General features: G+C 40.9%; 3 protein-coding genes across 10 annotated transcripts; 2 read left to right on the top strand and 1 right to left on the bottom strand.

Moving 5' to 3' along the window:
* The first annotated feature begins 54 nt into the window (after nt 1-54).
* Nucleotides 55-3,760, top strand: LOC108065676 (uncharacterized). Of its 7 annotated transcripts, none has more exons than XM_070216648.1 (6): nt 56-710; nt 784-1,191; nt 1,261-1,456; nt 2,224-2,442; nt 2,538-2,707; nt 2,766-3,760. In XM_070216648.1, exons 1-6 carry the CDS (start codon nt 380-382, stop codon nt 2,813-2,815), a joined length of 1,374 nt encoding a protein of 457 aa, XP_070072749.1. In that variant the 5' UTR covers nt 56-379; the 3' UTR covers nt 2,816-3,760. The 7 variants fall into 7 exon arrangements, with proteins under 7 accessions (XP_070072748.1, XP_070072747.1, XP_070072749.1 ...); XM_017153774.3 differs by having other exon boundaries at nt 766-1,191; XM_017153773.3 differs by having other exon boundaries at nt 766-1,191; nt 2,535-2,707.
* A 3,130-nt stretch (nt 3,761-6,890) lies between these two features.
* On the top strand, nt 6,891-10,772 carry LOC138913548 (uncharacterized). 2 transcript variants are annotated; one of them, XM_070217508.1, is made up of 3 exons: nt 6,891-7,437; nt 7,502-7,713; nt 10,325-10,772. In XM_070217508.1, exons 2-3 carry the CDS (start codon nt 7,663-7,665, stop codon nt 10,613-10,615), a joined length of 342 nt encoding a protein of 113 aa, XP_070073609.1. In that variant the 5' UTR covers nt 6,891-7,437; nt 7,502-7,662; the 3' UTR covers nt 10,616-10,772. The 2 variants fall into 2 exon arrangements, with proteins under 2 accessions (XP_070073609.1, XP_070073608.1); XM_070217507.1 differs by having other exon boundaries at nt 6,891-7,713.
* A 374-nt stretch (nt 10,773-11,146) lies between these two features.
* On the bottom strand, nt 11,147-13,406 carry Ms (neuropeptide receptor myosuppressin). Its single transcript, XM_017153533.3, has 3 exons — nt 13,295-13,406; nt 11,972-12,186; nt 11,147-11,826 (listed from the first exon to the last, which is right to left on the bottom strand). The coding sequence occupies exons 2-3, from the start codon at nt 12,183-12,185 to the stop codon at nt 11,735-11,737; spliced, it is 306 nt and encodes a 101-aa protein (XP_017009022.1). The 5' UTR covers nt 12,186; nt 13,295-13,406; the 3' UTR covers nt 11,147-11,734.
* Nucleotides 13,407-14,328: the final 922 nt, after the last annotated feature.

Genomic DNA, 14,328 nt, shown 5'->3' with positions numbered 1-14,328 from the left:
ACCGAACGGCGACAACCTTGTTAGGCATGCCAACGGCGACGAGTGGGCAGCGCTGCAACAAAAATCAATAGTCGCCGCCATATTTTTTCACTCAACGCAGACCAACGCGCTCCGGACACCCGAATAATGTTTAGATAAATAAGTTAATTAAGATAAGCGATAGTTGAAAGTGCATCGATTAGAGCAGTGACCGAGTGACCAAGTGACCAGTGACCAGCGACACGAGCGATTCCCCGTCGTCAGCGAAAAACGCCCGACTCTCCGGCATCCAACCGCTGCTGCTTCTTCTTCCCCGGGCTCCTGCAGTCTCGAAAAACGCGTAGTCCCACTTAAAGAGGATTCTCAGTGGTCCACAGTGAAAGATCTGCCAGCGAGGAGCATGGAAGGAGCTTCAGTTTCCTCGCCATCGATGGGCGGCCCACGTGGCGGCGGCTTCCGCGGACGCGGCGGCGGAGCACCCATGCGCGGTGGCTTCGATCGCGGACGTGGTCGCGGCGGACGCGGTCACTTCATGGGCGGCATGCGCGGCGGCGGCGGTGGCAGCGGAATGGGCGGCGGTCCGCCCATGCAGGGCATGATGTCGGGTCCGCCGCGCGGCATGCGTGGCTCCCGCGGCGGCATGGGCTACCAGGGACGCGGCGGTGGCTACCAGCCGCGCGGTGGAGCCCCCATGGGCATGCGAGGTGGTCGTCCGCCGCTGTACTCCCAACGTAAGTTTACAGCCGACTCCCCAGTTTGACTCCCAACCAATCCAATCCAATCTAGCTCCCAAACAACACACAGGTGCCGACAACAACAAGACCGTGTCGCCAGTTCCGACCTCGGCGATCAGTGGAGAGCAACCGGCGGTTGAGTCGGCCGGCGACGAGTCCACCGATGGCCCCGCATCGTCGGTGGCTCCCTCGAGCAACTCGCACGGCGGCAGTTCCGCCCCAAGTGGCAGCAATGGCGGAGGACCTCCTCCGTATTTGGGCCGTGGTCGTGGACGCGGCGGTCCCTTCAGCGGACGCGGACGCGGTGGCGGCGGCTACAATTCGCACATGAACGGCAGCGGCGGCGGAGGAGGCGGCAGTATGTACGGCGGCGGTTCCCACGGCCATCACAGCAACTCCATGGGCGGCGGTCCGGGCGGAGAGCATGGGTCGATGCCCAGGCGCGGAGCCCCGCGCGGCAGGGGCGGCTACAATCAAGGTATGAGTCGGCCACCCTTGCATCACCATCAGGCACATAATCCCAATACACAACTCGCACCGGTACCAGCTCTCAAACGCGGCGCTCCCGGTGGTCCTGGTCCCAAGCGCGGTCGCTACGAGGGCGGTCCCTACGGCCAGCGGCCGATGACGCCCAAGTATCACTCCACCCAGCAGCACATGGGTGGCGGGGGAGGCGGCGGCGGCGGCATGTCCTCGCAGTCCTCATATGGCTCGCCGCCAAGTCACCATGCGCCGGCTCAGAGGTAAGAAATCGATGAATGATGAACTTGGAGCATGGTAAAGACCACTAAAGTTACATATGAGTGATTCTTTGTGGAACGTATCGAGATTTTCTTCATGGTCTCGAAACGGTATCTGATTTTTATGACAATATATTACCATTTAAAAAGGATTTTTTAAAGAGTTAAAAAAAGAAATCCGCGAATGATATATATTTTGCACTGGAACCATTATGGGTGTTATTTTTATCTGAAAGCTTGGCAAAAATAATAATTTTTGGGTATTTTTATTTATTTTTTACCCCTCGTAATTTAAACTTATAAATAAATTAAACAAAAAAACAAGAGAGAACGCTATAGTCGGGTTCGTATCCCGACTATCTAATACCCGTCACTCAGCAAGGGAGTGCGAACGCTGTACTCGGGTTGTTGTCCCGACTAATAATCGTAACTCAGCTAAAGGTAGTGCGAGGGAGATAGATATAGAAATTTTGATTGCGTATAACTTTTTAATGAATGGTCCGATTTGAAAAATTTCTTCTACATTTCGATAGGTATAAATATGCACAACAAAATTGCATTTATACTTCTCGGAAATCTTTAAAGGTGTGGGCGCCAGACACATTTTAAAATCGTTAGTGGGCGATTGTGGGCGTAAAAACCTTTTTTAAATGGTGTGATATTGATATTAGATATGAAGAATATGAAGAAAATTACGATACGTTTCAAAAAGAATCACTCAAATATAGATAAATAGAAATAGATATTAAGCATTATCTTTTCCCACACAGCCACCATAGCTACCAGACCCACGACCAGACCCAGCAAGTGGATCCCTATGCGCAGAGCGGCTACAGCACCCAGACCACCCAGCAGGGCTACAATGGCTATGGCCAGAGCAGCAGCAGCAGCTATGCGGCTCACACATCGCAGACCAGTGCTCCGGCCAGCAGTAGCTATGCGGCCCACCACGGCACTGAGTACGATCAGAGCCAGTATCAGAACTACAAGTGGGTTACCTACTCTTGACTATCTATCTTTATCTCTTCCCCTTCGCTTGGATGCTCGATCCTTATGCTAATGTGTGGTATTTCCTTCCCAGCAGCTCGACGGGCTATGCTGCTCCGCAGGACACGCGGTACCAGTCGTACAGCCAGGACTACAGCCAGCAGTACGGCTCGACTGCGGTGGACTACAATGCCACCGGGCAGGCGGACTACAGCCAGCACGGACAGCAGAGCACTGGCTACGATGAGCGTGCCTATGCGGGCTATGGTAGGTGATTTCAGAGCCTTCCAGTTGCGTCCATCCGTCATCAGGTGTCTTCTTGCAGATTCGCAGGCCTACTCGCAGAATTACTCGAATGCAGCCGCCTACTACTAGGCAACCGCATCCCAGTCCCTCCCCCCTGACGGCACACTAGAGATCAGAACGCTGCGCGTGCTCCGATAGGCCAAAAAACCAAATAAAAAAGGGAAGGGAATCTATGTTTAATGCAGCAAATAACTTGCAATACATTATGATACACAGCAAACACACACACACACACGGTCACTCAGAACATACAATTTTAGTTGTAAGGATACAGTTCTCTTTTTCTTAGCATTTAAGCCAACTCGTGTTTCGACGTCTTTCGATATAAACCCCCCTTGCCCAAATTAATTTCTCCATTTGTTTTCGTTTTGTCCCCTCCCCCGAGAATCCTGAACAAGAATTTTAAAAATACCCGCATTGCCTGTTGTTTAATGTTTTCTTAATAGACAAACGGAGCTAGCCTGCACTGAGCTCCAGCCTAAAAAAAATTGTTTATGTGCTCCTCCTTAGTTCCATTTACAATTACGATTCAACTGTGACCAAAGTATGCTAAAATCATATTTTTTATATGACGGGAAACTACACGAGTACGTACATGATCTTCTTAATGAACTAAACTAAATTTAAACATTTTGTGAATCATGTCAAATTGTATACAAATGAATGCAATGTATATTTTAGTTATTAAGCTCAAAACCGCAAACGACTCTCGACACAGTGAAAGCTGATTTTCAATCCCACATACTCCTGAAAAGCGTTTATGATTTTGCAAGAATGTGTTTTTTATTTACCATCTTGACGTGAATGACAGAAGCCAGACTTATTATTTTCTTTTTGTTTTACAACTACTCTTCTTATAGCCACAATTTAAGCAACAAACAAAAAGTTCGTAATTATGTAACTCCCCTAAATTAAGCTGAGAAAAACCAGTAACGAAATACACAAAATATATTAGCAAAAGATGCAAAAATCATAACCATTATCAAAGTCAATAAAATAATGTTCAAAAATGTGTTTAATGCATTAAACTTATTTAAGCGTACATATTATTATTTAAAATATTTTGTTTTAAAAAAAAATCAATCAGTAGAAATGCAAATAATTAAGCAAAACTATCAATCAAAAGTCGTATGAGTGAAAAATATGAACAAGAAAAGACTGAATATATTCACGAATCGAAGCAGCACTGCAAGCATACAAATCATGAAAAACGAGAGATATAATGAATGAAACCACAAAGTATTAAGTTTTTACGAAATGATTACAAAGTCAACAAATGCATTGAACAATTAAACGCCAAGCAAATATTAAAGTGCCAATATACCTGAATAACCACAATCAGGATAAAGCTTAAAAAAACAAGCAAAAAATAATATATGACGAAACACGGACATCCGTCAATCGAATTATTAAGATAGTGTCGCGAAATTATTATCGAGAATATTCAAAATGATTGACACGTAAAATAATCATTCAATAAGATAATTATCCAAATTTGCAAAACGAAAGCACTGAAAGTACAAACAAAAAATATACAATTTTAAAACATATTTTGGTAAGTTAAGGTTTAAGCCAAAAAATATATATCACAAATTTTAGCACATGTTGACCTCAGCAAGAACAATACTTGAATTAAAAAAATTCATTATTATACATTTGTCCGATAAAAAGTATTTAATTACAGTCAAGCAAATTAGGAAATAAGTCAAAGTTCATTTTAAAAATATATAGCTGTTGAGTTCTTCATACAATCAAGTGCGGCCCTTTTGCCGCATTTCCATATAAATCGTAGCATTTAGATTTTTTTTACAGGAATGAAAAATCAAAATTAACATAATGATAGCGTTACGACGCTTATCAAATCTGAAGGAAACGAACATAAATGGATATGTCAATGGTGGTAATTTTAAAACAAACAACACAAAAAAACCAAGTAAAAAATACAAAGAAACCAAAGAGATTATTTAAATGTTGCACTTTTATGTTACTTATATATTTTCGTTAATGTATAAAATGATTTTATTTGTTATAATTAAGACAAATCGAATTTCCAGTCTTATAAAGACAAAGCCAAGATAATATATATCGAAAAGACTGAATGATATTTCAACGAGATTAAATCTCTATAGATCCAAGAAAAAACTAAAAACCAAATCAATAAATTTATGCATCAAATTAATATTGAACGCAATCCACAAGAAAATTAAATGCCAGAAAAAAGTTTTACTTTTGAATTTTCCAATTATTTATTTGATAAAAAGATAACTAATATTTCCGAGAAAGCTACTAGAAATTTTGCCACAGAGAAAAAGGTCTCACAATAATGACCCATTATCCAATAAAAATGGAAAATATAATGAAAAATTTAACAAAAATCAGAAAATCTAGGAACAAGCAATTAAACGAAATGTAAAAAAATCAGACAAAGAAAATCATTTGTAAATGGCGTATACTTTTTAATTTACAAGCTTTAGCATTCTATGAATATGCATAGAAATCAGATAACTCCATTATTTCACGTTTTTGTGTCAATTTGATTTACAATATTCTATTATTTGTTTAATTTTTTATTGATTTAATAAAAGCGTTAAAAATGGCAAACATAATTTAATCCAAACATGCAATTAAATGGTAACTTTTAACTTTTTCAGCGAAAGAAAAATATTGAAAATCAAAATATAACCCAATGGAGCGAAAGAATCTGCGCACTGTGGAATTCATTGACCAAATACGTTTTCACAAAATATATTTCTTCTGGTTATCAAGAGCATACAATGGAAAAGAACGTTTGAAAAAGTTTTCATAAACTTCCAGAAAAAAAGTGCCTTCCTTATTATTATTAAATATTAAAATTGTGTGATAAGAAGATTATTACATTTGAAAAACAGCAAAACCGTTTAAAAGTTTATAAACTAATTTATAATCTTTAGAGATAACAATATTGACACATCTTCAGAATATATTTTTCTAACTTTTGAGGACTAAAAAAAATTAGTGATTGAATTTTTTCTATTTTTAAAATGAATACCACAAAATCCTATAATGGAGTGGCTTGTTGAAGAAATATCTGAATCAATTAAAAACTGGTAATAATTCTTGAACCAAACTATATTAAAAAGAGAAAAATCTAAATTTTTAATATTGTTGATAGTTTAGTTGAAGTTATACCGAAGACGCACCAATCAATTTACAAAGATTAATTTTATTTGAAAGATTTCAAGTTTAAGACATTTTGAAGACCCATAATAAAACGAAGTGTAAAAAAAGAAAATGTTTGCGAGTCTTTCATTCCTTTGGCGCAAAACAAAAACATTTTAATATTAAGATCAAGGTAAGTTCTATTAAATTTTTGAAGTAGTAACTTTTAATATAATTCAGTTACTAAATACTTATCCCAGTGTTCCCTAATAAAAGTAAACCAATTTCAATTGCATCTTGTTATGCATTCACATCAAAAACTAGCTCAGTCTCAAACGGTGGGCTCAGGGAGATGGCGACCCCCTGTTCTACCTACCACCTTACCCGGGTACCGCGGGTCTCTGCCCGGGCGGACCTTTCCCCTTCTGCGCAGCTCGTGGGACCAATTATGGAAGCATCAAACAAAAATAATAAAAAATCAGAGACGGGTACTCTCAACAAACCCAACACTGCAATGACGAACGTTGGCTCCGTTGCAAGCACCAGTAAGGCTCAGAAAGGGCCTCATCCCAAACAAGGGGTGACGAAAGACAGAAAGACTGTCGCAAACGCCTCCGCTATGCGGAATACCGGGACGGTATTCCCAAACTATGGGCAAGGAAACACCCAACAGAAAGGTGCCCAGGTGAAGAGGCAACGCTCCATTGAGCTGCCTGGTCCGTCGGCGAAGAGATCGAAGATCCAGCCGTCGGTCTCCTTTGCCGAGATCACTAAAGATCGGGTCCTTCTGGGACTCATTGACAGGGGAAATCCGGAGAATAGGATCCCCAAAAACAAATGGAAGGCGGTTGAGTCCCAGCTGTCTCTCATATGCCTGCGTATGGTACGCGAGAAGCCCGGTTCATCGCCTTGCTGCATGGACGCAAGCTGGTACCAGGGCAGTGTAAAGGTGGTGGCCTGCGACAATCAGCGATCAGCTGATCTATACAAGCAGGCGACAGCGAACATAGTCGCACTAGATTGGTGTGACGTCCCCAGTAGACCCCGAGCTAGAATTTGGCTCCCAGCAGCTATTAAATCACCGGAAGATCGTGGTGCTAAATAAAAAGTCGGTCGCTCCCATAGAGGCTGTTTGGGGAGTGCTCAATTATGGCTTCAGCGCCATACACATAAAAATCTACAAAGGGGACTCCAGTTCCAAGGGAAGCCCTGCCGGCAACCCAGCTGAGCAGGTGCTTGCGGAGGAAGTGGAGGCCCCTGGTATGCCGGAGGACGGCTACTCAACCGACTCATTGCTGAGCAGAGAGATGCGAGCGCTGGGACCGGCAATCGATGAAGTGGACCTGAGCGATTCGGAGGCCGACGTTACTGTGGTGGAGGTTGCAGCTGGGGATGTCGCTAAGACTCCTGCAGATCAACCTACACCACAGTAAAGCAGCGTCCGCTGCCCTATTGCTTCGCCTTGGTCTTAGTTCAGGAACCTTGGATAGCAGGAGGCAAGGTTGCTGGACTAGGAACAAAAGACTACAAGCTTATGCTTGACCCCAAACAAGGTAAAATTCGAACCTGCATTTTAGCCAAACGGCATCTTAGTACATTTCTGCTTCGCAATTACAGCAACGGAGACAACACGGCAATAAGCCTGGAGCTGCAAAACGGCTCAATAAGGATGCTATCGGCCTACATGGCTTTTGAAAAGGTAGAACCCCCAGACGCGCTAGTCAGAGGACTGGTACAGGAATGTGAAGAGCTTAAGAAAGGTTTGGTGATAGGATGCGATGCAAATGCCCACCATACCCAGTGGGGCTGCCCTATCAACAACGACAGAGGTGAGTCTTTATTTGATTTCATTCTAAATTCGAACTTATTTCTTTGTAACAGGGGCAATACCCCTACTTTTATAACAAAAACGTGCCAAACGATCATAGATCTAACCCTGGCATCAGATTCACTCGTAAGCACAGTCACAAACTGGGCTGTCTCCGACGAGCACTCATTTTCAGATCACAGGTTTAGGGCCGGTTTCTCGAGGGCCGGCTATCATTTCTCGAACAGATAAAGTCCCTGCATTTGGTTTTCGACTCGATAGAATGACAGCTGATTTCCCAAAGCCAACTATGAATAAGAAACGAAATCACAGCTGACTTTTCCTTTGAATTATACCCAAACAGCTGATGAAATAATCGAAGCACGCCATTTTTTGCCCTTCACAGCACAATTCTGTGCGTTAACAGCACTCTGTAATTGTTTCTCGTTCAGATAAATTTTTATTTTATTTATTTATTTATTTATACTCTGGTTCTGAGGCCATTTAAATGGCCTCCAACCAATTTTTTAGCTATAGCTTCTAGGCCTTAAGCTAAATCAGATAAATTAAAGCAGTCGAGAAAGCGGATTTGCTTTTACGAACAGTTTATCTGGTATTTAAGTTTTTCGAACAGATAGCTATCAGGGACTTTGACAGGGACTCGAGAAACCGGCCCTTATAGAGACAACTTTGTCTCTAGTGTCACCTGCGCCGGTCAGCTTTGCCAACCCCAGGCGGGCAAACTGGAATAAATACAAAGAAATTCTATCGAGTTTCCTCCCCAGGGAGCAACCAGAAAACACTCTTTTTTTTGAAAAAAAATGCTTAAAATGTTTTTCTCAACTGCGGATCGTGTATTGGTTAAAAAATCACGAAAAACATCTCCCCTTTAAGGGCGCTATGAATATTTGAAGTAAGAACCTAAAAAATGTTTTCAAACTTCTAATTAGTATCTCGGGAACGGCTTAGGAGAACAACGTATTTTCTTAAATTTTTTTTGTCCAAAAGGGATGAATTTTGATTATTTCAAATTTTCTATCGCTGTTTTGAAGAAAAAATGCATTTAAATTGTTTAAAAGGCTGGCTTTGAAAATTTCAGGGACCGAAAATAATGAAAAATAGTAATTTTTATTTACGTTTTTTTAATAAGAAAATTATAATTTAAGTTTGGGCTCCTTTTTATGCCGAAGTTCCAAAGAATTCGGGCAAGTAGTTTTCATTTACCATATTTTCAAAGTGGAAGAGAAAAAGAACGTAAATTTAAGAAAAAAACTCAAAAACTGCATGCATTTTGGCCAAAAAAGTAACTTTCTGGCCCAGTGTGCGTCGCCAAATCCAAATCGCCAAAGCAGAATCCGCGAATGAATCTCACATGCGTGTGTGTGTCGCCATATTGGCTGCCGCAGAATCCGAGCGTCTGCTTGTCTCTCAGGAATGAGCACGGCGAAGGAGAATTCGAAAAAATATGAAAAAATAGTTATTTTTTAATGATTTTTATGATTTTTTTATGCAGTACTTCATTATTTGTATGTTATTAATATCCCTGCCCCTTATATCGAATTCCATGGCTTGAAAGCATGCACTCGGACATTATTTTCGATTTCCTTGTTGGATGGAGATTCTAAAATTCTCTCTCTAATGGATTTGTGTTGGTTCGAGCTTCTGATAGTTTTTTTCGCTTGCATTTGTGTTGGTTAGAATTTTTCAAAAAAACGTGGCGGTTGCAAGTTTCTTTGCAAAAATGCCTTTCCTCTGTCATTTCAACTTAAAATTTCAGAATGAGCACACATAATTATAATTATTACGCGGCCGCGACCGTGAACCATTCCCATTTTTATTACTCGGTAAGTGTTTTTGTATTAATATTTTTTCTATCCTTCCTATGGAAGCTTTATAGCAAAGTATTGCATACCAAGACCTCAAGAAAATCAATTGGTTTGGGAGAGAGAGCGGTGAAAGTGTAAAAGTGAAAATTTAGAAATTTGGATCTGTTGGGGCCGGTGGGGATAATTTGCCCTGCGGTTGTATTGCTACTGAAAATGCGCTTAATCAGGGGTGTCACAGAAATCTCTTCCAACCGAAGACGGTTGGATTGTGCATTGATGCACGTAAGAACTTTAACGGATTTCGGTTGGAAATAATTTCTGTGACACCCCCGAATATGAGGGGTCATATCGCTCGCTGCAAAAGAAAATGCCTGTGAAGGGAAAAAGGCTGGAATAGTTTGCTAGGGCGTGCCGAATGAGAAAATATTAGAAAGTCTATTTAATGACGAGTGTAATAATTTTTCGTCACAAATGTTGATATCAGAACTTTTGTATGTTCAAGGTGCGATCGTCACTAGTTTTTTACCTCGTTAAGAGGTGTTTTAATTTGATAATTTATTTCCTATTATTTTCTCATTATTTTTCAATCGTTCCTATGGCAGCTATACACTGGTAATCTTGTGCTTATAAATTAAAAATGTGTTTTTTTTTCAAATGAGCGCCTAAAATATTAACTTTAATTTTGAAAATCGAGTTATTTATTGTCATTACAATCAAAAATATTAGTGTGAACTTAAAAGAACATTCTGCCTCGAAAGAAAATAATATATAGTTTAAACTACCTTTAAATATTTTTTTTTTTTTCAGAGGGAGAGGAGCGGAAGCCAGCCCAAGAGGCGCAGGAGCAGGGGCAGCGAGGGGCGCCGTCCCGTCCGACCATTTCAGGTCGCGGCAAGGAGCCGCAGTAGAATCAGCACCGGCAACAGCAACCGGAACAGCAGCCACAGCAGCACCGGCAACCGGAACAGCAGCACCGGCAACAGCAACCGGAGCAGTGGCAGCGAGTGGCGTGCGCCTTTTAAAAAGGTAATAGTAACAAGGAGGTGCGTCTTTGGGTGTCCAAGCCGTACCAGTGCAGTGCGTGCTGGACGCGCCTAGCCACAAGGAAAAATGCCGAAGGCCACCGTTGGTTGCTTAGAGGAGTACAGGAGCTTCCCGTGCACAAATTGTCCATTCGTCGGCAAGGAGTAAAATTAAAATTCTTATATTGTTGATAGTTTAGTTGAAGTTATTCCGAAGACGCACCAATTAATTTACCAATAAATATTTTAATTAAAAGATTTCAAATATAAGAAATTCTGAAGACCCATAATAAAACAAAGTGTAAAAATAAAATTTTTGCAAGTCTTTAATTCCTTTGGAGCGAAAGCAATTTATTTTTATAGTAAGGTCAAGGTAAGTTCTATTATAATAGAAATCATAACCTTTAATATAATTCAGTAACTAAATACTTATCCCAGTGTTCCCTATTAAAAGTGTTGAGATTCCAAGTTCAAATAAACAAGTTTCGTTTACTTAGCACAATCAACCACAGCTTACGAATTCAGAAATAAGAGAGAAGGATTAACCGCGTGGTTCACGCTTTAGTGTTACCAGAGATCGATAACAATATAATGCTGATTTTGGTATATACTATAAATTATAATAGGGTTATTCAGTAAAAAGTAAACCAATTTCAATTGCATCTTGTTATGCATTCACATATTGAGAGGAAAAGTTTGTCTTTATTAACATAAGTATCAGAAATAACGGATTGGTTTTGAAAACATTGGTTGGTTATTTAATAGTAGTGCTTCATGCTAGGGAAATATAGGTGAGATATTTTAAATGTATCAAATATGTATTACACGTTTTAATAACATTAATAAAGTCCTCAAATGGGGAAACGAAGAGTACAAAATTAGATTAAAACCAACAACTTTCAGAACGTTTCGGGGGTCCTTGAGTATGTACAAATATGTTTTCGTTATTTTTTTTTTCGTAGAAACATTGGACACATCGATTTGCTATTTAATGAACTAGAGAGCTTCCAATTGAGTAAAGTTCTGAGTTTCCATTGATTACGTTTGCATAATTATGTTGAAGACGTCAAAATAGTGTTGTGCTTGTTGTGTGAACATAAACGATTCCGCCGCTTGTGGTCAAGGTCCAGTGTCGTTTTACTCGAGTCGGGATCAAATGGGGTTTGGCTTGGGGATATCCTTTGAGCGGATGTCCTTAACGACGCTTGCCGAAACGCAGGAAGACGTGATCGACATCCGTACGTTTGTTGTAGTTCTTCAAGAGGTCATCGGAGTTGGCCACCAAAGCTGGGAATAATATGATGATATATTATGTAATGATATAAGTTTTTATGGAAATAATGATATAATTATTATATTTTCGATTTATTTATATTAATTAAAATTGTAGTAAAATTATAATACATTTTACTAACTAATACAGTTTACTAACCAGATGCCTCGTTGTTGATGTAGGACTTGAGGGCCGTCGACAGTTGATCGGAGTTCTCCAGGGCCTGGCACACCTTCCGGATGTGTGGGGGCATCTCCTCGACGATGCCGGACTGGCAAAGAGGAGGTCCCTGGGCGGCAGCAGCCCGGGTATTGGACACGGCCAAGAGGACGACGGCCAGGCAGCAGGCGACAAGGAACTGAGCGAAGGACATGCTGCAAGTATGGGTTTCCAAACAGGATTGACATCGTTAGCTGGTGTCGCGCTTATTTGATTATCGGCAGCAAAGGTTGCTCGGCAAGGACATCCTGGCTGCAGGGCGACTTATCCCCATCCCAACCCCCTGATTTTGATTAAGTGTAATGATCTTAATGCTACGTGCCTGATTGCCACTCGCTGCTGATGACGATGTCGTCGCCATGGCAAAGTATTATGCATAAATGGAGTTGTACTTGGCTTTCAGGCTCGCGGCGGAGTTTCCATTTTGAATTGCAGGCAAAGGAGGCGACTTAATGCTACCCTAATATATTTACGCGAAAGACAATTTATTTCTATTAGCCGAGATGGGCTAAGCTGAGGCGTCACCACCCCCCAATGATGATGATGATTACGATGATGATGGAAGCGGAGGCAGCACTCATACGCCCCGTGTTGCAGTTGGCATGCAAACACCTGTGCGAACGTGTTGCTTCCACATCTGCTAAGCTTAGGGAGGCAGCAACACCAGAAATCGGGAGAAAGGCGGTGCCTAAATGGGAGATGCCCATAGGACACGTTCCAAGGATCCAAGATGCCCCTGCTTGTTTAGGGCTCAACTAAGGTGGCACGTATGCAAATCAATTGCATGTGTTTGCTTTCTAAACGGACACCGCTTATTGCGCAATGGTGGAACGCCTTTAACTATTAAACAACACTCTAAAATATCTATCTGTTTAGTTTTAAAAATAAAATAGTGTCTACCATATAGGAAAAATATCTTTTGTTAAGTATTGACTTCCATAATGAATAAAATAAATGAACCTAATAAATCTTCTCTGATATTGAAGGTAATATTCTTTAAAAACATTTTTAAAGGAAACATTTTTTCGTTTAATAATTGAAAAATTCACTTAACAACTTGACCCAATATTAAAGGCTTTGCAATAATATAAATTTAGTTTAATTTAAGAAATTCTAACAGTTTTCCAGAATTTTGAAGGTTTTTTCAAACTCTAAGCCATTTCTCACACTTTTAAACAACTCATATATTCACTTTTAATCAAACCAGTAAACTTTCTCCTTAATTATCCAAAACTTTGAGCGTCTCAAGACACAAGTACCCACCTGATGAGGGCTTTGAGATTTGGGTGTTTTCACAGAGGAGAACTTGAGGTATAAACTTGATAGTTTTTGTCACTGGGGTTCAGCTGAAGCTCCGTTTGCTGGACTTGTTGAACGCAAGCACTCGAATGATGTCCTGTCCAGCCAGGACATCCGCTTTTATTTACTTCCGCCGAGGACGAAAGCAGAAGGCGCGGTGGCCTCTGATTGGCTGACGAAGGATACACAGACGCACAGAAGTTGGGGGCAGAAAAAATAGGGGACGGGGGACCACATGTTGCGCTCCTTGCAGGATACTTGGTGGGCGTGCTCAAACATCACTCATACGCCACCGACACCGACCAGAGCACGATGTGTGCACTTGGTAAACTTTCGATGGGGGGGCAGGGAGAAACCCCCCGAGTTGCCCAATATGTTTATCTATTATATAACTTTATCAGCTCTTAATTATGTTGTAAAAGTTGTCGCCTTTATGATCAGTGGCCGGGAGCCATCACCTATTTATAGGTAGTTATAATCATTTACGACCATCATCGAACGTTTACTCTGCGACCCACGGATCTGCTTTAAGCCCCCAACTTTAAAGCCGATGTCCTGGCCACTGCATTCTGGTCCACGGATGCGTAAGCAGTGTAATCTTCGGTTTATGAGACTGGGATTTGCAGGCGAAGCGTTGCAATTAATTTGAATTTGTGCGTGTTTCGCATGCAAAAACCCTCGATAAGAAATTCGACTGTGACGTCAGGTTTTCATCTTCAAGAGGGCAGATGCAGATATAAACACCGTTGAGTCTGTGAAAATGCGAATTAACTCAGAGGAGAATCTAATTCGTTTTCCTTTTATGTCGTTAGTGTGAGTAATGGAGACAGAGGAAAGAAAATGGTGAAAAACAGAGATATTTTCTGTATAAAACACTGAAATTAACGATTTTATATAAATTTAATTATTAATATATCTGATATACAAATTAATAATAATTTTAAGAATAAAACAAATAGGAGAGATGTTCAGATATAAGATTCAATTTATTTTAATTT

Source organism: Drosophila takahashii, chromosome 3R (genome assembly GCF_030179915.1).
Source record: "Drosophila takahashii strain IR98-3 E-12201 chromosome 3R, DtakHiC1v2, whole genome shotgun sequence".
Taxonomy (NCBI): Eukaryota; Metazoa; Arthropoda; class Insecta; order Diptera; family Drosophilidae; genus Drosophila; species Drosophila takahashii.
The sequence above is the reverse complement of the archived record's forward strand: the minus strand, read 5'-3'. Positions and strand labels throughout refer to the sequence as shown.